Raw genomic sequence first — 26,427 nt, 5'->3', positions numbered from 1 at the left:
TGGATTGAGTCCCCTCTGAGTAGTAGTAGCTCTATTCAGGGTTGGATTGACTCCAGAGCTTTGGGGTGTTCACAGCATGATCGATCATTCAACTTCCAGACAATATAGTCATTTAAGCAGGCAATGTCCACAGTATTTGGTGAGGAATCAAGTTGGAGGTGATATCTGGCAATGAGCAGGAGCATAAATCAAATCAATAGTCCTAATCCTGCAACACTCAACAGAACAAACCCCACCACTCTCAGTAATGTTGCCATTCCAGTGGGAGGGCAGCTAGCCGGCAGCTGACCACATCAGACCGAAGGGTGCTGGACAATATCCACAATGGTGTTTGTCTGGAATGAACCTACAGCTCCTCCATCCAAATTCTTACCGTCTCCAGTCTCGCCAGACCCCTCCAAGAGAGCTGGGGTCAGAAATGCAATGGTACACCTACTAGATAGAGCAGTTGGTGGAGCACATTCTTCAAGAAGAATGTGGCTCAGGGATCTATTCTACCTTTACCACATCCAAGAAAGATAGATCACTCAGAACAGTATTAGACCTCAAGTTTTGCAACCAACTCATAAACACCACCGTTTTCAGATGGAGACGTTACAGCCTATTCAGGAATATCTCCAAAAGGGGGGCTTCATGTCTTCTGACTATCTGACAGAAGCCAACCTGCGCATTGTGGGAATGTCCAGGGTGGCAGGAGAGGATATATTGTTTATTAATATCCTTCCTAACTTGCACTAGCAAGTTCCTTTACTTAGCAGAGTTTACATTCCCCTTTTTACATGCACAGCAGATAGCTGGTTGCAGGTTCGTGTGAGCCTCTCACTATTATACAATTCAGCCTGTCTCAGATTGAATTGTACATACCTGGTAAGTTCCCTTGAATCCCTCTTAAAAGAATAAAGACACCACAGTGTTATTCAAAGTCAATAAAAGAAGTTTACTCACATCAGTTCACAGTTGGATTCCTGAAGGCAGACTTAGTTACAAATATGTACATGTGGATCTACCCCATATGGGGGAATGATCCCAGTGCTTCTGCTAGCTGAGAGCTAGCAGAGCAGTCCTAGCTAAAAGCTGGTCAAACGAAGAAGGAAGTCAAAAAGATAAAGTGTGCTGCGTGTCTTATCCTTTTATTACCTGGACAGGTAAGGCCACACCCGCCTTCTATCACATGCAAAGGAAGGATGCTCCAGCCAGGAGGAACAGGAAGTTTTGACTGGCTGGACCAAACATTTCCCTGTGTGTCTTCTCTAGCATTACAAGGAATGTTGTACTTGGCTGCTTCTCGTGGATCACATCCCACACGCGTTCCTATCTTTCCACCACAGCACAGGTTCCTCATGTTTGCCTACAACGGCTTTCACCTCCAATACGAAGCAATCTGGTTTGCCCTTGCCTCAGCCCAGAGAGCATTCACCTAGGTAGTGGCTGCTTCTGTGCCTATTCCCTTTTCCTTACCTTGAGGACATGATGATTGACTCTGCATCCCTGCACCAAACAACAGAAGGCTTCATGTGACCTTGTTGGTCTTCTAGGATCACAACTTCATGATCAACTACGAGAAGGCCAAGAGGCTATGAAATCTGGCAACGAGCAGGAGCCTAACTGATATATATTTCCACTGCAGAGTTCTTTTTAATTATTTTCATTTAGGCAGATCTGTAGTCATTCCCCATTTTTTCACACTGAGGGGAATTTTCCTTAGATCTGTGGACAACCCTTCCATGAAACTCTTTACGAATTCTCATTCACGACTTTTGTTATGTTTCCAGGTCTTGCATTAATTGTCTCGTGCTTTTTGATTACTTGTTTTTAAGGGGTTGCCTGTAAATTATGAGTAGTAAAACATCCGGCAAACGGGATAGAGTGCCATTTGCCGTGTGGATCTCAAGCTGCAGGCCAAGAAAATGGGAAAGTGAGAGGGGACTTTTCATTTGTCCTAAACTCTTGAATTTATAGTACCAACCAAAGCAGTTTGAAAGACTAATGTGTTTACTGTAGCATCAGTTTTCAGGGGCTCTGGCACGCAAAAGTCCATGCTACCATTAATTTCCTGGTGCAACAGGACTCTTGTTGGTTTTGCTGAAACAGACCACCCTAGCTACGCTTCTGGAATTTAACAATAATTTATTAAATCATACATATCCCAGGCCACAGATCCGTAGCAAAAGACAGGGGGCATCTGACTCATTTGCAGTGTTCCTTTAGCACTACTGAAAGAAATGCATGCTATATCTTCGTTCTGCTGCAGCCTGCTCAATTTATGACCCACCGAACTGAATTCAATATACCAGCCACATATTGTGGAGCGTCAGGTGCTTGGGAATTAACCCCCCAACACACACACCTCTTTTACAATCCTGGGCGAGCAACAAATAAATATTTATCAAGCCCTTGGTAGGTTTTGATACATGATTGGTAGGCTGCATTCTTTGATAATAATAATAATAATAAATAGTGCATGTCTGTTCTAAGCGTCCAGTTGTCTTTGTTAACAGTGTAATGGACCATGCATTGGATCTCGACTGGCTGTACAACACAGGCAGGTTTTCTGCCGGACCAGGGATGGGATATCTGTGCCTTCCGACCAATGCAGCTCCCTTCCAAGGTAAGCCCTGCTGATATTTTCAGAAACTGACACCATGTTTGCCAATTGTGACACAGCATTATTTATGTTTGGAACTTTAAGTTTTAATCCTGTTGGGGGGTGGAATTATTTATACCCCAGCCACTCTGGACAGCTCCCAACGGAATATTAAAAGCACGATAAAACACCTGTCAGCGCTGCCCAAGGTCCCAGCTCACACAAGACCAACGCTGCTCCTTGCCCAAGTTTAAAAGTCTTTATTGAAGTTCAGTCTCATTTCTAGATGCGCAGCGTGCAACGCTACATCTGTCCGTCAGACCGTAGAACTCCCATCTGAATCTCCTCCCCCCTGACACCAGCTTACGGTTCTAGCCTTACTCCACCTTTTTCTCTGTTCCTTCTTTCTCTGGGTCCTTCTGCTAGTCGGAGTCTCAGCCCTCCGAGATTCTTCTGACGCTGATTCTCCCGACTCCTCCCCCCCCCTCTTTCGGGCTTTAGGACCTGGCTCCCAATCCGGGTTTTCTGCTGTCCCGCGCTCCTCCACATTTGAACTTGGCGCGCGCGCGCAGCCTCCCACTTTCCTTCTGACCGTTACACTTGTGTCACTGCTCCCCCTTTCGGGGAGGCTAGCTGGACCTGGCCTTCCCTCCGTCTCCCCACTCCCCGATGGAGGAGAAGCTGGTCCTGACTCACGTGACTCTTCCCCCCCACTGTGCTCTGGTGGGGGAACTGGCCCTACAGCTCCGCTACTCCCTTGGGACTCCCCTCTGGTTCCTTGTTTATGGATCGTCCCCTCTGGGATTCGCCTCGCCCTTACCATAGGCGCCCCCTCCTGGGAATCTTCAGATTCGCTGGAGAAGCTCATGGAATCTCTCGGTCCACTGTCATATTCCCCTACGCTCCCCTCTGATTCCTCTCCTCCGCTCTCTATTTGCTCTCTCCCCTGCTCTTCTGCTCCTGAGCCTCTGACATCCATCCCCCCTCGAAGCCCCCCCTTCCCCCTCCCCCTCTTCGGGTGTGGGTTCCAGGTGCTCCAGCGCTGGGGGTGTGAGTGCTGGCTTCCGTTCTCTCCCCCTGGTGTGCAACCGGCCAGCGGGATCAAGCCCCCCCACGATGGGTTCGTCGACGTCGACTTCCTCTGCTTCCATTTCTCTGCTGTCGTGCTCAAAACCAAGATCCTCCCCCCACACGTCCATGTCCTCCTCTCCACCCGGTCCCTCGGGTGAGGCTGTGTGCAAGGGCTCCCTCAGCAGTTCCCTGCTCCACCCCACTTCTGGTTGAGTGTCCCACCAATAGGAGCGGTCCGTGGCAAACCCCGAGAGCGACCCCTCCGGGGAGCTCTTCCCCGGCGTCGGCTCCTCATCTGAGGAGAAACCCTGGAACGTGCTGGCTGACAGTGTGGGTGTGAAAAGCCAGTCGTCGAAATACTCCTCCGGCATGGGTCTGTGTGGGAAGATCGAATGGAACTCGTCTTTGAGGTAGTGCTCCTCCACGGCGTAACACGGCACCCACTCGTTGGCGCTGGCTGGAGTACCCTCCCTGGCGAGGAGATATTCAACTCCCTCTTCCCCCCATCTGGAGTCCAAAATCTGTGTGACCTCGTTGAGTGGGGTCGCCCTCTGTGGTCCCTCCCCTGTTGGCGATGGGCTACGTGGAGCTGGTGCGGTCCCTGGCGCCTGAAACCTGTGGGGCGCCTTGTAAGGCATGAGCACTGACCTGTGAAAGACTGGGTGCATTCTGGAGCCCTCCGGGAGTGTCAACCGGTAGGCCACTGGATTGATTTGTGCCGCGACCTGGTAAGGTCCCAGCTGCTTGTGTCCTAGCTTCCTCTTAGCTAGCGTTCTGGCCGGCACTGCCTGAGCTGCTAACCAGACCCAGTCCCCTACCTGTATGTCTTCCCCAACCCTCCTGTGCCTGTCTGCCTGCATCTTGTAGGCGTGTTTCGCGAGTTCCAAGTGCCTTCGGAGTTGCTCATGGACCTCCTGTAACTCTGCGGCTAAGTGCTCTGCCCCCCGTGGCTCCCCCTCTGCCTCGGTCTCCAACCCCGGGAAGGTTCTGGGGTGGCGCCCATTGTTGGCGAAGAACGGTGTCACCCCTGTAGACCCGTGCTTCGTGTTGTTGTAGGCAAACTCGGCTAGCGGTAGGTAGTCCACCCAGGTCGAGGGCTGTTGATTGGCGTAGCATCGCAGGTACTGCTGCATGATGGCGTTGACCCTCTCCGCTTGTCCGTTGGTCTGCGGGTGTCGTGCCGACGCTAAGTTGATCTTGACGTTCAGGATGCCCAGCAGCTTCTGCCAGAAGTTCGAGATGAATTGGCGGCCCCGGTCGGACAGGATGGACCGCGGCAGGCCGTGAGCTTTGAACACGTGGTCTATGAACAACTTGGCGGTCTGTTCCGCTGTGGCCACCTTCGCGCACGGAATGAAATGCGCCATCTTGGTGAAGAGGTCTACGACCACTAGTACCGCTGTTTTGCCGCGCGAACTGGGCAGATCTGTAACAAAGTCCAGGGCCACTTTCTCCCATGGTTCGAGCGGCGTCTGCAGCGGTTCCAGCAGACCTGCCGGCTTCCTGTGTACTGGCTTGGCCCTTTGGCAGGTGTCACACCTGGAAACGTAATCCGCAACTTCTCCCCGCACCTTGGGCCACCAAAAGTCCCTGGTTACTAATTCCGCCGTCTTGTCCTTGCCGAAGTGCCCAGCGCTGGGCGCGTCGTGCAGCTGCTGCAAAACTCTCGCGCGAAGGTCGTCTCCCGGTACGTAGAGAGCCCCTTTGTGGAGGAGTAGTCCGTCGCGTATCTGGAACTCGTCGTCCCTCGCTGTGCCGTTTCGCACCTCCTCCATCTTGGATTGCGCAAACGAATCCGCCTGTAGCGCGCGACGGACTGCGTCCAGGTCCACTGCGGCTGAAGCGCACGCCCACACCTCTGGTGCGAAAATGTGTTTGGCCGCTGCCGGTGCCGCTTCCTCGAGATACTGCGGCTTCCTGGATAGCGCATCCGCCATGACGTTGTTGTCTCCCGGGATGTATTCTATCCGGAAATCGAAATCTGCAAAGAACTCCGCCCAGCGGATGTGTCTCTGGTTCAGGAACTTCGCCGTGCGCCAGTACTCCAGGTTCTTGTGGTCCGTGCGGACCTGCACTGTGTGTCTGGCTCCGACGAGGAAGTGCCGCCACGCCTTGAAGGCTGCATGAATGGCCAGCAACTCCCTGTCCCAGATGGTGTAGTTCTGCTCCGACGTGCTGAGCTTCCTGGAGTAGAATGCGCACGGTCTCCAGTCCCCTTGCGGATCTTGTTGCAACAGGACCGCCCCCACCGCTCTGTCCGAGGCGTCCGTTTCAACCCTCATCGGTTTGCTGGGGTTTACGTGTAGCAGCTGTTCTTCGGACGCGAAGAGACGCTTGAGCCTCCGAAAGGACTGCTCCGCCTGGTCCGTCCAGGTGAACTTCTTCTTCTTGGAGCTGAGGGTGTCCGTGATGGCCGCCGTCTCTTTCGCGAACCCCTTGATGAACTTGCGATAAAAGTTGGCGAAACCGACGAACTTCTGGACCTCCTTCCGGTTGCGCGGGCTCTTCCAGTCCAACACTGAGCGGACCTTGGCGCTGTCCATGGCAAGTCCCTTGTCGGACAGCTTGTAGCCCAGGAAATCCACCTCTGTCGTGTCGAACTGGCACTTCTCCAGTTTGGCATAAAGTCTGTGCTCCCGTAGTCTCTGCAGGACCTCCTTGACGTCCTCCTCGTGCGCCTCCTGCGAGTCCGAAAAGATCAGGATATCATCTAAAAAGCAGACGCACTTCTTGTAGAGGAGTCCCGCTAGCACGTGGTGCATGAAAGCTTGGAAACAATGGGAGCCATTCTGGAGACCAAACGGCATGACTCTGTATTCATAGGTTCCTAAAGGCGTAAACATGGCTGTCTTCCACTCGTCGCCCTCCCGCATGCGTATAAGGTTGTAGGCCCCTCGTAGATCCAACTTGGTGAAGATCCGTCCCTTCCTCACCGTCGCGAGCAGGTCGTCGATCTTGGGCATGGGGAATGCTGCGGGCTTTGTTTTGGAATTTATGAGCCTATAATCAACTATAAGCCTGCGTTCGGGCGTGTCTCTCTTCTTCACGAAAAACACGGGACTGCCCCCCACTGCTTTGGATTCCCGGATGAATCCCCGCTTCAAATTGCGATCTATGAACTCCCTGAGTTCTTGCATTTCGTCTTCAGACATGGAGTACAGTCTCCCAGTCGGCAGCGTCGCCCCTGGCAGGAGGTCAATCTTGCAGTCGTAGGGTCTGTGGGGAGGCAGCTTGTCTGCTTCCTTCTCGCAGAAGACTTCCAAAAAGGCCTTGTACTTGTTGGGCACCGCTTGCACCATGCCTAGGTGTAGCTGCGGTGCATCCTCTTGCCCCTCTTCTTCCTGGCAGGTTTGGATGCAGTGCGCTGCGCAGTAGGAAGAGCAGAAGGTCAATTGCCGCTGGTACCATGCTAGTGCCGGGCTGTGCCTATCCAGCCAACTCATGCCCAACACTATGGGCGTGTCCGACAGGTGGGTGACGTTGAAACTGATGACTTCGCGGTGGTTCCCAATTTGCATCACCAGAGGCGGTGTCTGCTGTACCACCTCTCCTCCCAGTATCTTCCTGCCATCTACCGTGACAACATTTAGGGGCGTCGTGGCTGGCAGGAGTGCTATGCGATGCTGCTTGACGAAGTCCAACCCTACAAAGTCTGCGTTGCTACCAGAGTCAATGGTAATAGGGACCTCCAGGGTGAGCCCATCGGGCAGCTGGAGCGATGCAGTGAGTTGCACCACTGGTTTGGGTGGGAGGGGGTCTGTGGGCTGCAAAATCTCTGGGGACTGCTTCACTGACTCGCCTGGTTGAGCCCCAGAGCCTCCATCTCCAACCAGGCGTCGCCTTTTCCCTGCTGCTCTACTCCCTGCTGAATTCCTCCTTTAACAGTTGCTGAGGCTGCAGTGTGCTTCTGGAGCCTCTGGGGACACTCTTTCGCCATGTGCTGTGCACTGTCGCAGATGTAACACTTCCTGCTCCCTCTAGGAGCCTTCGCCTTGACTGCTCCTGGTGTTTGGGCTCTGCTTGCTGTCTGAGCCCTTGCACCTCCGATTTCCATTGGCTCCTCTCCACTCATCAGAGGAGGCGTGGACTGAGCGCGCTCTGTCTCTCTGGGTAGGAAGGGAGTCGTTCTAGCTGACGTGTTTGCTCTTCGCCCCTCCTCCCTGCTCCACGGGCGTTCTTCCAGGCGCACCCCAATTGCGAGCGCCCTTTGGACTACTTCTGCTGTATTTTGGGGTCTCTCTCCCCTGGCCAGCTCATCTTTCACGGCTCCATTCAGCCCCTCCCAGAACAGATCCCTGACGGCAGCTGAGTCCTTCTGCCAGCCCAGCACATTTACTAACCCAAAAAAGCGGGAATGATACTGGCGCACCGTCGCTCTTCCTTGTCGCAATCCATGCATTTCCCTTCTAGCGACATCCACATCCACCGTTGATTTAAAGCAAGCGTCCATGGCTCCAATAAAAGCGCTTGAATCTTTGAGGGCGGGGTCATTTTCGCGTAGCAAGGTTCGCAGCCACGACTTAGCTTCCCCATGCAGATGAGTGATTATGAAACCCACTTTCTCCTCCTCATCCCTAAAATCTTTCCGAAGCAAATTGAGCGCGAAGACTACTTCTGCTCTGAAGTTTGGGTACTGCTGCAGGTTCCCGTCAAAATGGGTCACAAGGCTCGCCCCCCTTTTCCCGAGGCTAACTCCCTCCGGCTTGGCTCCCAGCTGCCCCTCCTTTCCCCATTTTTCCCACCTGGCTTGCAGATCCTGGCAGAGCGCAGCTGTGTCTTCTTCTTTTTTCTTAGACGCAGCCAATTCTGCGTAGAGCGTTGACACCGCTTCCTGCAATTGCTTGACCTTTTCCTCAGTGGTCATCTTTGCCTATCTCCGTGAGCTTGCAGAGTTTAGTGGGATGGGAGTTACTGTCAGCGCTGCCCAAGGTCCCAGCTCACACAAGACCAACGCTGCTCCTTGCCCAAGTTTAAAAGTCTTTATTGAAGTTCAGTCTCATTTCTAGACGCGCAGCGTGCAACGCTACATCTGTCCGTCAGACCGTAGAACTCCCATCTGAATCTCCTCCCCCCTGACACCAGCTTACGGTTCTAGCCTTACTCCACCTTTTTCTCTGTTCCTTCTTTCTCTGGGTCCTTCTGCTAGTCGGAGTCTCAGCCCTCCGAGATTCTTCTGACGCTGATTCTCCCGACTCCTCCCCCCCCCTCTTTCGGGCTTTAGGACCTGGCTCCCAATCCGGGTTTTCTGCTGTCCCGCGCTCCTCCACATTTGAACTTGGCGCGCGCGCGCAGCCTCCCACTTTCCTTCTGACCGTTACACTTGTGTCACTGCTCCCCCTTTCGGGGAGGCTAGCTGGACCTGGCCTTCCCTCCGTCTCCCCACTCCCCGATGGAGGAGAAGCTGGTCCTGACTCACGTGACTCTTCCCCCCCACTGTGCTCTGGTGGGGGAACTGGCCCTACAGCTCCGCTACTCCCTTGGGACTCCCCTCTGGTTCCTTGTTTATGGATCGTCCCCTCTGGGATTCGCCTCGCCCTTACCATAGGCGCCCCCTCCTGGGAATCTTCAGATTCGCTGGAGAAGCTCATGGAATCTCTCGGTCCACTGTCATATTCCCCTACGCTCCCCTCTGATTCCTCTCCTCCGCTCTCTATTTGCTCTCTCCCCTGCTCTTCTGCTCCTGAGCCTCTGACAACACCAAACATTAAAAGCTTCCCTAAACAGGGCTGCCTTCAGATGTCCTCTAAAAGTCATGTAGTTTTTTCTCTCCTTGACATCTGATGGGAGGGTGTTCCACAGGGCGGGCGCCACCACCAAGAAGGCCCTCTGCCTGGTTCCCTGTGACCTCACTTCTCGCAGGGAGGGAACCACCTTGGAGCTGAACCTCAGTGTCCAGGTTGAACTATGGGGGTGGAGAGGCTCCTTCAGGTATACTGGGCCAAGACCATTTACTGCTTTAAAGTTCAGCACCAACACTTTGAATTGTGCTCGGAAACGCACTGGGAGCCAATGTAGATCTTTCAGGACCAGTGTTATGTGGTCTCCGCGGCCACTCCCAGTCACCTGTTTCCTGTGGAGTGCGAGCTACAACTATATATCTAACATCATCCCTTATCACAGAGGAATGCAAATGTATTCTCTCATATGGGAAGGGGTATTGCAACAGATTTTGGGATGGAACCATTTATATTTTTTAGGGAAGGTCCATATTTCCTGCAAGTTCTAGTTACCTTGAATATGGTCACTTCATTACCCATGATAATGGGGACTTATGAAGAGAGTGAAATAACTCTACTGGATTTGGTTTATAGCTCATTAAAAAAGAAACCAAGGCAAATCACAGTCTGAGTAGCTCATCCTCTTCCCTAAGCAGCAAGCTTAAGAAGGGAAATGCCAATCCAAGATGGAAGTTCAGTCGTCCCCTTCCTTTCCTGAATCTCACCACCACAACCATGAGAGCAGACGGAGCTGGAAAAGAGAAATCCCCAACCTGCCAGCATCTCAAGGAGGAAAAGTCATCAGGTCCCTGTTCTGGAAACATTTGTCCCCCAAGCAAGAAAAGACGGGAGCTGGACAGGGAGAAAGCCCATCCTGTAGGATGGGTAGAGCGGAGCCAGCATTAGTAACATAGCAAGAGCCCTGCCAGATAAGCCAAAGGACAACCTGGCCCAGCATCCTGTTCTCAAAGTGGTCAACCAGATGCGTGTGAGAAGCCCACAAGCACCCTGGTCCCTTAAACCCCACCCATTTCAATGCTTCATCTAACAATTTCACCTGTCGCAAAATAAAGTCTACCAATGCTGAGAATGCCTGGAGGCAATGTTGCAATTTGCAAAGTGAATAAATCTAGGACAGAGTAGTTGTTGTTGTTGTTTAGTCGTTTAGTCGTGTCCGACTCTTTGTGACCCCATGGACCAGAGCACGCCAGGCACTCCTGTCTTCCACCGCCTCCCGCAGTTTGGTCAAATTCACGCTGGTAGCTTCGAGAACCCTGTCCAACCGTCTCGTCCTCTGTCGTCCCCTTCTCCTTGTGCCCTCCATCTTTCCCAGCATCAGGGTCTTTTCCAGGGAGTCTTCTCTTCTCATGAGGTGGCCAAAGTCTTGGAGCCTCAGCTTCAGGATCTGCCCTTCCAGTGAGCACTCAGGGCTGATTTCCTTCAGAATGGAGAGGTTGGATCTTCTTGCAGTCCATGGGACTCTCAAGAGGACAGAGTAGTTGTGCTTTATGAATGGATGGATTGGCTCGTTAAAGGAGAAAATGAAAACATTAGCCAATCCTCTTCCTCTCTTTTCTTACTGGCAGACTATGTTTACATGTTATGATTTCATGTGGATGTAGAAAATACTGCACACACAATTCAGCTTCCGGAAAAGCGCAACTTTTCATTTTATAAAGGGCAAGTGTCCAGCCCTTATTGTTAGAAAGAAATGCTTGGATGCTGGAACCCTGGAAGCCAGACGGCATTGGCAAGATTCCAGTAGCAGAAGGCAGGGCGTCTGTGCGTTTCACAGATCCTCGCCTTTTCCTTATGACTTGCAAAACCAGAAGCAAATATGCAAAGTCATACAGATGTCGGAATAAACTGTGCAAAATGATGGGAAGAGAACTGGGCTGTTTTGCTTGCCACTGTAGCATCATTGAATTTGGCTTACTTGTACGAAGGCAGGAGTAATCTTGAACAAGAAATAGGCTGGCCACTTTTGAAGGTTTTTTGCTCCTGCAGTCATTTGTGACTCCTCTTACAACTTCGTTTCGGCTTAGCAATTTTTTCAGGGCACCATTTGCACGGTTGGCTTTTGGTTAATGGTTTGTTGCAAGAAATGGGTTAGCACTCTGCTGAGTTTCAGTTCTGGACTGTTAATGCTTGGCGAGTATGCAAAACTAAGAGGACCCAACCTATTTCCTGTAAAAGCTACTCCTGCCTTGGTCCACGAGAGGCACAAGTAAGCCCAACTCAGTGATGCTACACTGGACAAGCAAAACCTAACCTTCAGGTAGGCACGATGGTACATTATCATTGTGCAGAATTCTGCATACTGTAGTGAATCATTCCATGTGTTTGTGTGTGTGTATATGCAGAGTGTAGGGATGCGGGTGGCACTGTGAGTTAAACCACAGAGCCTCGGACTTACCGATCAGAAGGTCGGCGATTCGAATCCCCGCAACGGGGTGAACTCCCGTTGCTTGTTCCTTGCTCCTGCCAACCTAGCAGTTCGAAAGCATCTCCAAGTGCAAGTAGATAAATAGGTACCGCTCCAGCGGGAAGGTAAACGGCGTTTCCGTGCGCTGCTCTGGTTCGTCAGAAGCGGCTTAGTCATGCTGGCCACATGACCCGGAAGCTGTACGCCGGCTCCCTCGGCCAATAAAGCAAGATGAGCGCCGCAACCCCAGAGTTGGCCACGACTGGACCTAATGGTCAGGGGTCCCTTTATATGCAGAGTGTACATCCTTCTGGTTGATTTGTCAAGACAGGGGACTGTCTCTGGTTTGACTCCTACTTGGCCAGACAAGGGTCAGCCTTTCCTGAAAGGCTCGTACAGGTGTTGTTTTTAAGAATATTTCTGCAGTAGCATTGTATCTCTTCTGTTTGCCAAAAGGCCTCTGAGCACGCAGAACTGTTGGACAGATGCTTGCGGAGTGCACTGGAGGGTCAGTCTGTGGACTCTGTGCACGGCTACCTGCGGGAACTACGGCTTCCAGTCGAGACGAGTGGAATGTGTGCGTGTCCGCACCAACAAACCTGTGCAAGAGCACTACTGCGCCTGGAGACCGAGGCCGGCTAACTGGCAACGCTGCAACATCACTCCCTGTGAAAATAGTACGTCTTTCCAACTTAGCACTGCACTCGCTGGGGAAAGCCACTGTCTGAAAATGCAGATTCTGGGGACTGGTTCACATGTCATCCTCTGCCAGGTGGTCATAGCTGGTTGTGCATGAATTTCACTACACTGCTGATTCCCCAGATTTCTAATCAGATTATATATGATAAAGTTCTCATCACTACCCGGCAGAACATCATGAAAGACTAGCTTACAGAACAGTTGCATGTAAAGCAAATCACATTACAGTGGTACCTCGGGTTAAGTACTTAATTCATTCTGGAGGTCCGTTCTTAACCTGAAGCACCACTTTAACTAATGGGGCCTCCTGCTGCTGCCACACCGCCGGAGCATGATTTCTGTTCTCATCCTGAAGCAAAGTTCTTAACCTGAGGTACTATTTCTGGGTTAGCGGAGTCTGTAACCTGAAGCATATGTAACCCGAGGTACCACTGTACTATATAAATAAAGCTCTATGGTTATTCTTTATAGACATTGTCGCAGGATAATCCCATATGGAGGTTGAAATATGTACTGATTCATATATATGAATATATATTTGCATAATCTTTTTTCTCACAGCTCCTTTGTTTTGGAGTTCTAGAGAGGCCCCAAGATTCACCTTGCAAGCTGTGCATTAAAAAAAAATATGATCTGTTTCTGCATCATGCCACACTCTCCCCCGTTCAATCTTTGTTTCAGTTTGACCTGCATTTCAGGCTTTAATCTGTTCTGTATATATATATATATATTTAAAAAGCTGTGTGTTCCCCATTCACTATAATGGAGTATCTAAAAACAGCTATAACTTTCTCCGCCTTTGGCCAAAGCGAATGAAATGTTCAAGCCCAAGACCCCCTGCAGATTGGATTAAGCCTGCCAAATTGCAGACAAAAAAGTTATGTGGCTTTTTTGGGTGGGGGGAAGTAAACGGCCAATAGTTCTGTCTTCAGTTCTGTGAAAGAAATGGCCCTAAATGTTGCAACGGTAATGAAATGATAGGAAGATAGGAACTTTGCAGAGAGAAGCTGTAAAACCAGTCAACATATGAGATGCAAGGTAATGAACTTTTCTCTCTCTTTTTTTATGCAATAATGCAATGATTCTCTCTTTTCTCTTTTTCCTAGTCGAGTGCAGAGATACCACCAGGTACTGTGAGAAGGTGAAGCAGCTGAAGCTCTGCCAGCTTGCGCAATTCAAATCACGGTGCTGTGGGACGTGTGGAAAAGCATAAAGGTGGCAGGCAGAGAACCATCTGATGAATTTGGCACCACCAGCCCCCACCCTCTGCTTTGTTACTGAGAAGGGCTTCTTCATAAAAAGGAAAAATTGGAAATGGAATGGCCTTATCTTCCATTTTATTTATTTATTTTTTCCTCTCCCCCCCCCTTTTTTTGTTTCCGCTTTTTTCAAAATCCCTTTCTTAAACTGAAGTCTTTGTAAAGACCTCGACAAGGTTTCCCTTCTATAAGGAGACAAACGCAGCAAGTCACAGAATTCGTTATGAGGGTGCAGACCAAAAACAAGAGGAAAGAGAGCACCGGAGAGAGGAGAGTCTGGAATGATGGAACGCCCTGGAAGACTTCAAGGCTGCCCTTTGTGGACAGAAGGGACCTGCGGAAACCGACCCTGAGCAACTGGGCTCAGCAAACGCCTAGCGAAATTGCCAGTACCTTGAGTCAAGAGTGGAACGCGACATTCACCCCTGCACAAACGAAGGGTGGAAGGAAAGGGGGTGTCATGTTGAAGAATGGATTAGCCTTCAGTTGACCCTGGAAGACTTGCTCACGTAAGGTGAATAGATATGACCATCTGCTAAAAGGAGTAGCTTCCCATGTAGTGCATTTCACCACACGGACATGGGAAGGAACAGCCACCCACCGCTGGGCAAAGAGGAATTTACCCTGTACCATTGCAGTCAGAAATATGGGGAAGCAAGGGAGAGGGAAAATTCTGCTACTCGCCATTGGGGCAGGGATGCTGCAGCCCAACAGCTTCCCAAATGGTTGTGTGTTCATGTGGTCAGCAGTTCCGTATATTCATCCGCCATGGGTTTTGTATAGCTGTTTCTCTGTTGCCTTACCACCTGGGCCTCCCTGCTTTTGGGTTATGCTCAGGAGGCACAGTCCAAGTCTCAAAATACTGCATTGGCACAAGCTCCATTTCAACGTGGCATTAAAAACAGGGGGAGCAATGCAAAGGGTATATCTGTTAATCCCGGTCACAAAAAAGAGTCTTGAAAGAAATGATGCACCAAAGGCTTGCCCTCTTGTCACATTTCAGTTGATTTCTGTTCATTGTCCCTGGTACCTTGGTTTTCAAACAGAATGCATTCCGGAAGTCCGTCCAACTCCCAAAATGTTCAGAAACCAAGGTGTGGCTTCCGATTGCCTGCAGGAGTGTCCTGCAGCCAATTGGAAGCCACGCTGGACATTCAGCTTCCGAGGCAAAGTTCGCAAACCAGAACACCCACTTCCGGGTTTGCGACGTTCGAGTTCCAAGTTGTTCGTGAACGAAGCTGTTCAAAAACCAAGGTACGACTGTATAGACTCTTGTTTTTTAAAACACACACACAAAATATTCTCAATAAATACTGAATATGTACAATGATATTCACATACTAATAGGACACTTGATCAATTTTAGACTGGATGAAACTGGAATAAGAGCCCAGGTTCAAAATTCCTGAAGCAATTATCTGGTTTAGCTGGTGCTAATAAAAATTAAATTGGAACATAATTGAGAGTTAATGATTAAAATAGGATCTAGATTGGGCAGGTGCATAGATGCAATAGTGCATACTGAGTGTTAAAAAAATTTGAGGAATATTTGATTATAACGGAGGTAAGTGTGGGACCTAGTCCAGAAAAAGAAATACCATGAGCCATCTGTAGCTAACAGTACAGAATAAATGTATACAGGTTAAAAATGCAAAAGTGTGTAACTCTTGAATGTGACTTGAGATTTGTACAACGCAGCCATCTCCACCCACCTGCTGGCCCAGAACTGGCACACAATCAGGTATTTCTCACTATGAGGATATTAAGGTTAAACACACCCTGTCGGAATTCCCACGAGTTCAGCATCATGTTTAAAACAGTAACACCTGACCATGCAGCATGGGCATGTTAGTACACCTGGACCATCGATCCACGGCATGGGGCCACAGCATGAATTGATGCGAATGGCCTACTTTAAACATGATGCTGACTGCGCTGCTTCTGACAAAGGTAAGCGTTCCTGTAACTGGGGGAACGTGGCTGTGCTGCCCTCTCATTTGAAGCAGATCTCAGACAAAAAGGACTCCCTTTGGAGGAAGGACAAGATAAATGTTGAATAAGTATAGGACTATCAGTCTAGGTTGTCCCTGAACCACACGCCCACTTTAGTGAAACATATGGCCAATAAACATTTTCGGGGTCAGGTATGAAGCAGGCTTCAGCTGGACTACTTTGACCAAAGTCCATGCGCATCTCATGCACATTTTGAGATTTGGAAGTGTGCATCCAACAGGCTCTCACAGTAGGTGCATGTTTCCCCCCGTGAATGGCTCAGTTAGGGTTTGGCAGATTTGAAGAAGAAGAGTTTGGATTTGATATCCCGCTTTATCACTACCCTAAGGAGTCTCAAAGCGGCTAACAATCTCCTTTCCCTTCCTCCCCCACAACAAACACTCTGTGAGGTGAGTGGGGCTGAGAGACTTCAGAGAAGTGTGACTGGCCCAAGGTCACCCAGCAGCTGCATGTGGAGGAGCAGGGAATCGAACCCGGTTCACCAGATTACAAGTCCACTGCTCTTAACCACTACACCACACTGGCTCTGCAGGTTGTCAAATAGGTGTTGGCCCACAACACAGCTCATGTGGGTTGCGTGAGCATGACTTCCAGGCTGCAAACAGCAGGTGGGCCAGCGGGCAAGGTTGTGGGACTGCAGCCAGTATGCCTGCACAGCAACCTATGCAGCCTGCAGCCCCCGGCCCCAAAGTGAAGCAGAAAGAACAAGTTTCTGCAATAAATAGCATTGATCCTATGTGTGCTTTGAGCTCTCTAGGGGATGGGTGAAGGCCACCTTTTGCATTCTGACCTGTATCCATCACAATCAGCGCCGTTTCCATTCCACTGCAGTTCAGTTTCTGTCAAATGCTACATTATGTCCGCTAGTTAATGTACCTTACACTCGTTTCAGTGTAAAGGGAACGCCAAAACCATGTTTAAAATGCTGTTAACTTGCCTGCTTGTTTGCAGACTCAGAAACAGCAGCAAATGTGAATGAACACTGATCTTACCTGCTCAATTCATTTCTGCTCCTGACTGCAGACAAAACACGCAAGCTGCAGCAGATTCCGCTTCCTTTTCCGTTTTTGTCAGAATTCCCCAACATCCCTATAGGTGTCTAGCGGATTTATATATCCGGGCTTTAGTGCCACAAAGTGCTGCACCTCTTCAAGCCAAGGAAAATAAAAGGCTGTTTAGAAAGAAGCCCCCACGTCAGTGGGGCAAGGCAGCGGGGAGGCCTGGCTTGCAAACCTTTAGCTTTGTGCGGCTCTCGTCCTTTGGTTGAGCACCAGGTTCTATAAAAGGGCTTAGCTGTGCCTCAGGTGTCTCTGTGGGGGCCCAGGGCTTGTGCTGAAGTCATAAAACGCAGCTCAAGTGCTGAAGGTAGCATTGACAGGTTGCAGCTTTTATTACCTGCCAATTCTAAAGCAAGTCTGGAAGTTCTCTGGTGAGGCCAGCATCAGGTCCGACAGATTAAATTGCCTCCGGTTTTGGGTCATTCCAAAATGTATCTGGCAGGGAATACGTGCTCTCTCTCTCTCTCTCTCTCTTTCAGATGGGTCTCTGAGCTATTGTGTTGCTATGAATCAAAGCGACGTTTATTTAAAAAAGAAGAATGTCTTTCTATGTATGTAAATGTATCTTTTTTTTGTATATTTATTAGAATTTCTTGTATAAAAAGTGCAATATGAATAATTGTACATTATGTTGTTCAGATGAAACTATTTAGGAGGAGGAGCTATTCTGTTATCCCTCTGCAATGTGTTTTTGTTGTACCAGTGATAATGTATATCCCCTCCCCTTCCCAAATTCTAAATCAGCACTTCTTGTTTAATATTGACTGAGTTTCAGCGCATACAGAGTAAATTGCAACAACTGGGAGGCAAGGGTGGGGTGGGTTTTTTTTAATTAATTTAAATTAATTAAATTTAATTAATTAATTAAAAAAACCAAGGAGTTACCAAGAGAACGAACAGCAGCTTACTTAATAATGATGTGGCGGCTGTTTTCCAACAGCAGTAACTGGTGAGAAATGCAGCGGTAATATCAGCCTTTGGTAGGGTTGCCATATTTTGAAGAGCAAAAAAAATGAGGACACTGTGCCAGCCATTCAAAGCAATTAAATGCAATTTGTCTCAAAAATTTACCCCTAAAAAAGAGGACGTGTCCTGGAAAAAGAGGACACATGGCAACCGTGCAGCAGCTACCTCTTTTATAGTCATTATGCAATAACTCTGCTCCAAGGGATCTCGGAGCTTAAAGCCCCAGTGGACCAGCATGCCTGGGGCTCTCACCCAAGCAGACCTCCCCCACAGAAAAAATTAGCGCAGAGCTCCACGCACACATCCCTTTGTTGCCCCCTTTCATTCATGTGACGCTGTGGGTGGGCATCACAGAGGGGCCTGCGCCTGCAAGGAGTCTCCAAGGCAAGGCCTACAGAAATCCAGGATCGTACCGCTGTATTTCGTGGTGCTGAATTGCACTCAGAGGCTGACTCGGCCGCTCTGCCCCCTTTGCACACCATGGCCAGGGTCCTCTGCGCAGAGCGCCTGTGCTAAGTCCCACCGGGGCTTGCAGGTTTGTTAACTTTGCAAAGGCTTGCAGCCTATGAATGTAATTTCAAATGTAATTTGTCTGATGAATTGCAACCTGAGAGCATCAGTGTACATTTATTAGGGTTGGAAAATATTACAGGAGGCGGCTTCCCTCCCCTTTAAAAAAACAAAAACAAAAAACTTGATTATATAATTTTTTTTGTACAAATAATGCATCTTATTTATTTACTCCCTCTTGTCTCGCCTCGTTCTTTATAAACCATACGGACGCCTTGGAATTTAGAAACAGCTCAGGCTTCATTTCTGTCCGAGATCTGAAGAGAAGTATCAAAAACCTTTGGCTGTGTACATTTAAAATGCCCTGCCCCCCCCCAAATAAATCTGGGAACTGTACCTTTTTAAGGGTGCTGGGAATTAGAGCTCCATGAGGAGAAAACTACAGTTCTTCATATTCTTTGAGAGAAGGGATGTGTTTTAATAGCCAATTTAAATGTGACCTTAGGCTTCGGTTTCCAGGCGAGAGGCTGGATTTAACATTAGGCAAATGACTTAAGTTTCCTTCTCCAGCCCCCTAAGGGACCCGAAACTAAAACCCTAATTACAAAACCTAAAGTACTGTTGTGCAAATGAGAAACAAATAGTAGCCATGGTGAATGATAATGCACCAAACGAAACTCCTTAATACCTGCCCGCATGTCAGCCATCGTTATCTGCCTGAATTTAAAGGGCACCAAAAAGAATTTTGGCCCACTTTAAAACCGAAGGCTGGTTCGTTGCACGTGAACAATCCCGATGCCAATGAGATATTTGCCAAATTGGGGGGGGGGGGCTGGGGACCAGGGCTTTCCTCACCGGCTTCCTTCTGCCCAACAAGCAGTACTGCATCCCACTTGCATCGGATTTACAAGAGCAGGGATAGCACCATATGAAATGGCTTCTCGCTTATTTTATGGCAGCCTCTCCCTTTTAAGATACCAGAGTGAAGCTTCTGTCCTGGGAGGACTTATTCTTGGCCGAGCTTTGTTTTTATTATATATATATATATATATATATATATATATAAGTGTCAGGGGCTCAAGAGGAAGAGCACAGGGGAGAGAGGAAATGGAGAGCGAAGGGGAAGAATCCGAGGGCAGCGTAGGGGAGTATGACAGTGACCCGAGAGATTCCATGAGCTTCTCCAGCGAATCAGAAGATTACCAGAAGGGGGCGCCGATGGTCAGGGCAAGGGGGGTCCCAGGGGGGACGCACCAGAAACAAGGAGCCAGCGGGGAACCCCAAAGCAGCAGCGGGGGATCAGGACCAGTTTCCCCACCAGAGCGTAGTGGGGGGGAGGAGTCACATGTGTCAGGACCAGCGTCTCCTCCAGCGGGGAGAGGAATGAGTCATGGCTGACCACGCCTCCATCGGAGAGTGGGGGAACGGAGGGGAGGTCAGTTGCAGCTAGCCTCCCCGAAGGGGGAAGCAGTGACAGCAGCAGTGAAACGGTCAGGAGGAAAGTTGCTGGCTGGGCACGCGCGCCAAGTTCAAATGTACAGGCGCGAGGGACAGCAGGAGACCCGGATTGGGAACCAGCTCCTAAAGCCCGCCGGAGGGAGGGGGAAGGCTCAGGGGATTCAGCGTCAGAAGAGTCTAGAAAGGGCGAGACCCCGACGGACAGGCGGAACCAGAGGCGGAAAGAGCAGAGGAAAAGGTGGAGCAAGGCTAGAGTCTTAAACTGGTGTCTGGGGGGAGGAGACTCAGACGGAGCATCAGCGGTCTGAAGTTTGAGACGTAGAGCTGCACGCTGTGGCTCTGGAAGTGAAACTGAACTTCAATAAAGACTTCCTTACTTAACAACGAAGCGGCGTTGGTCCTTTGTGAGCTGGGACCTCGGGCAGCTCTGACAATAAGTAATGTCAACACTGATGCGCTTTCCACAGGTTCAGGCAGGAGCATCTCCCAGCCCTACCGGGAGATGCTGGAGATTGAAACAGACCACCTGCATGCAAAGCATTTACTCTACCACTGAGCTTCCAAAGCCTGATCCTAAACATTTTTATCCTTACATACTCTCCAACATTTCTCTGATGGAAATAGGGACGTCCTATTCCATAATCATAATTTTCTTATTTATACCCCGCCCATCCGGGTATAAGCCACTCAGGGCAACTTCCAACATATATGAGAATTTAATAAACATTAAACATTAGAAAACTTCCCTATAGGTAAAGGACCCCTGGACAGTTAAGTCCAGTCAAAGGCAGCTATGGGATGTGGCGCTCATCTTACTTTCAGGCCAAGGGAGCCAGCATTTGTCCACAGACAGCTTTCTGGGTCATGTGGCCAACATGACTAAACCGCTTCTGGCGTAATGGGACACCGTGATGGAAGCCAGAGTGCACAGAAACACCGTTTACCTTCCCGCCGCAGCGGTACCTATTTATCTACTTGCACTGGCATGCTTTAGAACTGCTAGGTTGGCAGGAGCTGGGACAGAGCAATGGGAGCTCACCCCGTTGCGGGGATTTGAACTGCTGACCTTCCGATTGGCGAGCCCAAGAGGCTCAGTGGTTTAGACCACAGCACATCCCCATGCAGGGCTACCTTCAGATGTCTTCTACAGATTGTATCTCCTTGGCTCGGGGGGGGGGGGTTGCATAACTCCATACCCTCTGAAATTTCTCCGATTAAAATGGAAACATCCCTATACCCTCCAGCATTTCTCGAATGAAAATAGTGACATCTTAAAGAAAAGCAGGACATTCCGAAATCAAATCGGAAACAGGGACGGCTTCTGTAAATCCAGGACTGTCCCTGGAAAAAAGGGACACTTGGAGGGTCTGTCCTTACATAAATCCAATGTTCACAGGATAGTGGTCTTAGGTTCCTATGAAAGCTTATCATGGCTTAGAGTTCTTCCTTCAAAGGACTAAATGCTATCTAAATCTAAAGCAGGCATGCCAGTTGGTTTATTTTGTGGGGTGTAAAATTCTAGCTCAACAACTTCAATCCTAAAAAACAACTTTGGTCGGCCCTTCACTTCATCAAATCTGGCCCTCTTTGAAAAAAGTTTGGGCACCACTGATAAAGGGTAAAATAGCTGATAATCTGCGATAACAAACAAATATGGTGCATATGTGTCTGGCTGAGAAGGAATTAAAGTGCTGCGAGAGGCTGTGATTTGAAATACAAAACATTTGCTTTTGAGTGGGTAATTATTATGATCGCTGTGGCTGCACGCCCTGCACTGTAAATATGCTTGCAACAAAATCATGTGGGAATTGAGAAATCAATTTCTTCTGCACACGCGGGCGCTACTCTGATCCTATAAAACAGTCTGCTGCCTCTCGGTCCCTCATGACCATTGGGATGATCTCATGCTTCAATCCAGAAGGTCAACCCAAACAAACAGGAGCGCCATGTAAACCGAAGAGACCGGAGAAACGGAGAACAATTTAATTGCTAATGAAGGAACCCAGAACTTGCTCCTTGTTACTTAAGGAAATGCTTCAATGGTCAGATTGAAGGTTGCTATTCCCTCCCCCACTTTACCCAAAAGGCTTATTTGTTAAGCCTAAATTATTGGTTTAAGTAAATGTTCTGCGAGGTTGGTAGTGCAACATTTATGGGGCTGGTTTTCTACAAACCCAGTGGTCTAACCTAGTGGTTTTTATTACCAAGTAAGAAAGAAAGCTGGGGACACAGGTGGCGCTGTGGGTTAAACCACAGAGCCTAGGACTTGCTGATCAGAAGGTTGGCGGTTCAAATCCCTGCGACGGGGTGAACTCCCGTTGCTCGGTCCCTGCTCCTGCCCACCTAGCAGTTTGAAAGCACATCAAAGTGCAAGTAGATAAATAGGTACCGCTCTGGCAGGAAGGTAAACAGCGTTTCCGTGTGCTGCTCTGGTTCGCCAGAAGCGGCTTAGTCATGCTGGCACATGACCCGGAAGCTGTACGCCGGCTCCTCGGCCAATAAAGCGAGACAAGCGCCACAACCTCCGAGTCGGTCACAACTGGACCTAATGGTCAGGGGTACCTTTACCTTTACCTAAGAAAGCAAGCTAAGTTGCTAAGACGTATCATAGCAGATCAAGTACGACTGCACCCAGGAGGAAAGATTCCTGAGCCAGAAACCAGGGAATGGCTAACCAATAGACAGGAGGACCAAATACAGTCGTACCTTGGAAGTTGAACGGAATCAGTTCCAGAAGTCCATTCAGAAACCAAAGCATGGCTCCTGCAGCCAATCAGAAGCCATGGATGCCCGTCAGACGTTCGGCTTCCAAAAAATAGTTTGCAAACCAGAAAAGTCACTTCTGGGTTTGCGGCGTTCGGGAGCCAAAACATTCGAGAACCAAGCTGTTTGAAAACCAACAGTTGCTGCAAACCCCCTTAAGCAAAACTAAGGCTGAATGCATGAGCCACGATTTCCACTAAGCAGAATATATAAAATGGTGATGTTCTCCAGACTTGCCATATAACCAGGAAATTTTGGACAATTAATACTCCCCACAGAAAGAGGTTTGGGATATCAGATTCCTGCCTGAGTAAGTGCCTCCAGTGGCCACTTATGTAAATCTCCAAAAACAGGACACAGATTTAAACAACACTGATATGCATCTTGATTTTCATGTACAGTGATACCTTGGTTCTCAAACTTAATCTGTTCCAGAAGTCCGTTCCAAAACCAAAGCGTTCCAAAACCAAGGTGCGCTTTCCCATAGAAAGTAATGCAAAATGGATTAATCCATTCCAGACTTTTAAAAACAACCCCTAAAACAGCAATTTAACATGAATTTTACTATCCAATTTTACTCTCTAATGAGACCATTGATCCATAAAATGAAAGCAATAAACAATGTACTGCAGTCACACAATCAATCAATCAGTAGCTGAACTGGGTTCCACACAGTCACAAAAACCAAACAAAAAAGAGCTACAAAAATGCAAAATAAATAGCAAAAACAGACAGACCTCAGTGTAACTCTCAAAACGGAAGTATGGCACTCAAAATGGATCACGTTTGGCTTCCGAAAAAAGTTTGCAAACCGAAACACACACTTCCGGGTTTGCAGTGTTTGGGTTCCAAGCTGTTTGAGTACCAAGGTGTTTGAGAATCAAGGTACCACTGTATATTTTATTCTTCTGCTTGATTTATATCCCACCTTTTCTCCAAAGAGCTGAAGGTGCCCCACAGGGCTTTTTCTCCACTTTTTATGCTCACAAGAATCTGGCCCAAGAAAACCCAACGAGTTAAGTGGAGATTTGAACCCTGGTCTCCACCAGGTGCTAATCCAACACTCTAACCAGTACACCACACTGTCCCTCCATAGGCCTTGTACCAAGTGAGATCGATACAATACGATAATCTTTATTGTCATTGTCCCATACAGAACAACGAAATTGAAAAATCTACATAAGACATTCAAAAACCAACAAGCCTGCTATCCCAACCTGGTTAACCCCCTAAAAACTCTGATACCCCATTTTTAAATACAATATACTCCCATAGAGATTCCTTATACTGCGTTTAAAACCAAAATCGCATTAGGGTAGAAACTGTTTCTCAGGTGGCTATTCCTAGTTCTGCATCGTCTACACAGACTAGTGAAAAAAAGACAGTCACGGAACCAAGAAATTACACAGAACAAAAGAAATTACCGTGAAAATCCCTGAAACGAGAAGTAATCGACTATAGAATTACTTCAAAAACTTACTTCAAACTCAAAAAATTACTTCAAACTCAAAAAACAGGGCTTTAAGAGAATCGAGCAATCTAAAAATCCAATACATTTCCTTCTGTAGTAATTTCTTAAAATATCCGTATTTATCTCATGAGCTTGATGTTTATAAATGATAAACCATCGTATTCATAATAAAGTGATGGAAGCACCTCTTACTTCTCATTTCTTAGAAACCAAAGGCAACGGATTTCAGATGGTTTATCATTTTAGATTTGGTTCCTTAATTCCATCAGGTCTCAACTCTTATATTGACTTTAGTTCCTTATTGTAATCTCTTATAACTCTATTTAAACAATATTCTTGTTATTCTTTACAAACTTTGGCAACCACGCCCTATGTTTGAACTAGATGGTCTGTCCCTTTAAAAATTCTTTCACCTTACAGTATAAAAACCTGTGATTGGGAACACCCTATATCATTCTTTAACATCAACAGTCAGGAGCGCTTCAGCCCTGTTTTTGAGTCTGTTTGAAACTTAAAACCTCAATTTCTCAGTAGGGCTATGTTCAAAACTTGTTTGAGTCTCTGCCCTATTTTTGAGTTTGTGTGAAACTTCAGATCTCTATTTCTTATTACTACTGCTTGGTTCTCTTAAATAGGGTTTTATTTAAAACTTTTTTGAGTATCTGCCCTGTTTTTTTAGTTTGTTTGAAACTTTAAAACCTCAATTTCTTATCACTACTGCTCGATTCTCTTAAATAGGGCTCTTGAGCTTGTTTGATATCACTTAAAATCTTGTAATTTCTTTATTTCCTTCTGAGGAAACGGATTAGTTCAGTGAAATGAGTTTTGTAGCTGGCATCTCGTTAAATTTTTGTTTAATTCTAGTTTATTTTTTTATTTTTGTTATTCTATAGTCGATTACTTCTCGTTTCAGGGATTTTCACGGCAATTTCTTTTGTCCTGTGTAATCGTCTACACAGACTGGCAGAGGCTCTCCAAGGTTTTAGAGAGAGCTCTCCCCCAGTCCCCTACCTGGGACTGGACCTGAGGTCATCTATCCCTGAACTTCATCCCTTTGCATGTCAATTTAGCATTAATTATTATAATTTTAAATAAAAATGCAACTCACCAGAATTGTGTGAGGAGGTGACTCGGGTGCTTGCTCATCCTTCTGCCCAGGTGTTGACAATAAATGGGCAACCTCCAGCCCCCTGCCTTTGGTGGTTCTGTATCTTTAAACTGGGCTTGGGTTGGGCAGCCCTTCAAACAAATTGGCCATCACCTGTGATTTAGGACACATGGCAACCCTGCAAACTCCTGGGATTGCTAAGAACTAAACCACAGGTTCAGTGAGGCTATTAGTTAATTATAGTCAGGGCTGGTCACTGCTAGGCCTGAAAGCTGTTTTTAGGGCCAAAATTCAGTTTTTGGAATATGCAGCAAAGCCTCATAACGACTACACATCCTGGGAGCTATAGTTTCCTCTTCACAGAGCTAGAATTCCCAGCCTTATTAACAAACCGCGTTTCCCGGGATTCTCTGGGAGCAGCTTTTAAAATGTGTGTCGGATGTGCCTTAAATGTATGGTGTCGATCTGCCCTGAAGTTATTCTCTTCCCTTTACAACATAAATTTATCACAAATGAATAAAGTCGTAAAAATGTGCCTGGGCTAGTAACTGGACTCACTAACAAGGACCATGACTCTGAGCATGTGCAGAGTTCTTCTCAAGTGGCCACCTTGGGAAGTAGTGGTGGACTCTCATTCGCTGGTGATATTTAAGCAGAGGGTCAGCTATTGGTCAGGGATACTGTAACTGCATCCTGGAAGGCCGCTCCAAGACGACCCTCGCTACTCTTACGATTCTGTGCAGCATTTTCAAGTCAAAGAGATTGACTTCTAGAGCTGAGCCCCATCACCTCCCCTTTTGGCAATGAAGTCCTGATTAACAATAGCAGCAGCAATTAGTAGGGTGTTCAGTTGATGAATTGGTTAGTTTAATCAGTTTAAAACAATTTGCTGACTAAAAAAAGGAGCCCTAATTAATTAGGCAGCAGACCTTAAAAAACATTATTCTAAATATATAAAACCAGACTACAGTGGTACCTCAGGTTACACATGCTTCAGGTTACAGACTCTGCTTACCCAGAAATAGTGCTTCAGGTTAAGAACTTTGCTTCAGGATGAGAACAGAAATCGTGCTCCGGCAGGACGGCAGCAACAGGAGGCCCCATTAGCTAAAGTGGTGCTTCAGGTTAAGAACAGTTTCAGGTTAAGAACGGACCTCCGGAACGAATTAAGTACTTAACCTGAGATACCACTGTACAAGCATCACTTTAAAAGAGAACACACATCTGTGTGCAACAAGGACTCACCAGCGCTGATCCCTTCTGTGACATGCCTATGCGTAATTTTAAAAACATTTTTCCCCTGGAGAATTACTGTTTTCCCTTCA

At 48.0% G+C, this 26,427-nt stretch overlaps 1 protein-coding gene and 1 long non-coding RNA gene across 2 annotated transcripts in view; one reads left to right on the top strand and one right to left on the bottom strand.

The window, feature by feature from the left end:
- Window positions 1–18,534, top strand: part of ADAMTSL1 (ADAMTS like 1) — a 257,528-nt gene extending 238,994 nt beyond the window's left edge. Inside the window, exons 27-29 of the mRNA XM_083592741.1 lie at window positions 2,499–2,608; window positions 12,254–12,474; window positions 13,603–18,534. Of these exons, the coding sequence (XP_083448867.1) occupies window positions 2,499–2,608; window positions 12,254–12,474; window positions 13,603–13,709 (438 nt within the window). The 3' untranslated portion in view covers window positions 13,710–18,534. The remainder of the gene's footprint in view (window positions 1–2,498; window positions 2,609–12,253; window positions 12,475–13,602) is intronic.
- LOC310753144 overlaps window positions 1–26,427 on the bottom strand; it is a 356,996-nt gene that overhangs the window by 172,607 nt on the left and 157,962 nt on the right. The window lies entirely within an intron of this gene.

The sequence above is a fragment of the Podarcis filfolensis genome (genome assembly GCF_964270895.1).
Source record: "Podarcis filfolensis genome assembly, chromosome: 17".
Lineage (NCBI taxonomy): Eukaryota > Metazoa > Chordata > Lepidosauria > Squamata > Lacertidae > Podarcis > Podarcis filfolensis.
This window is presented reverse-complemented; position numbering and strand designations above follow the sequence as displayed.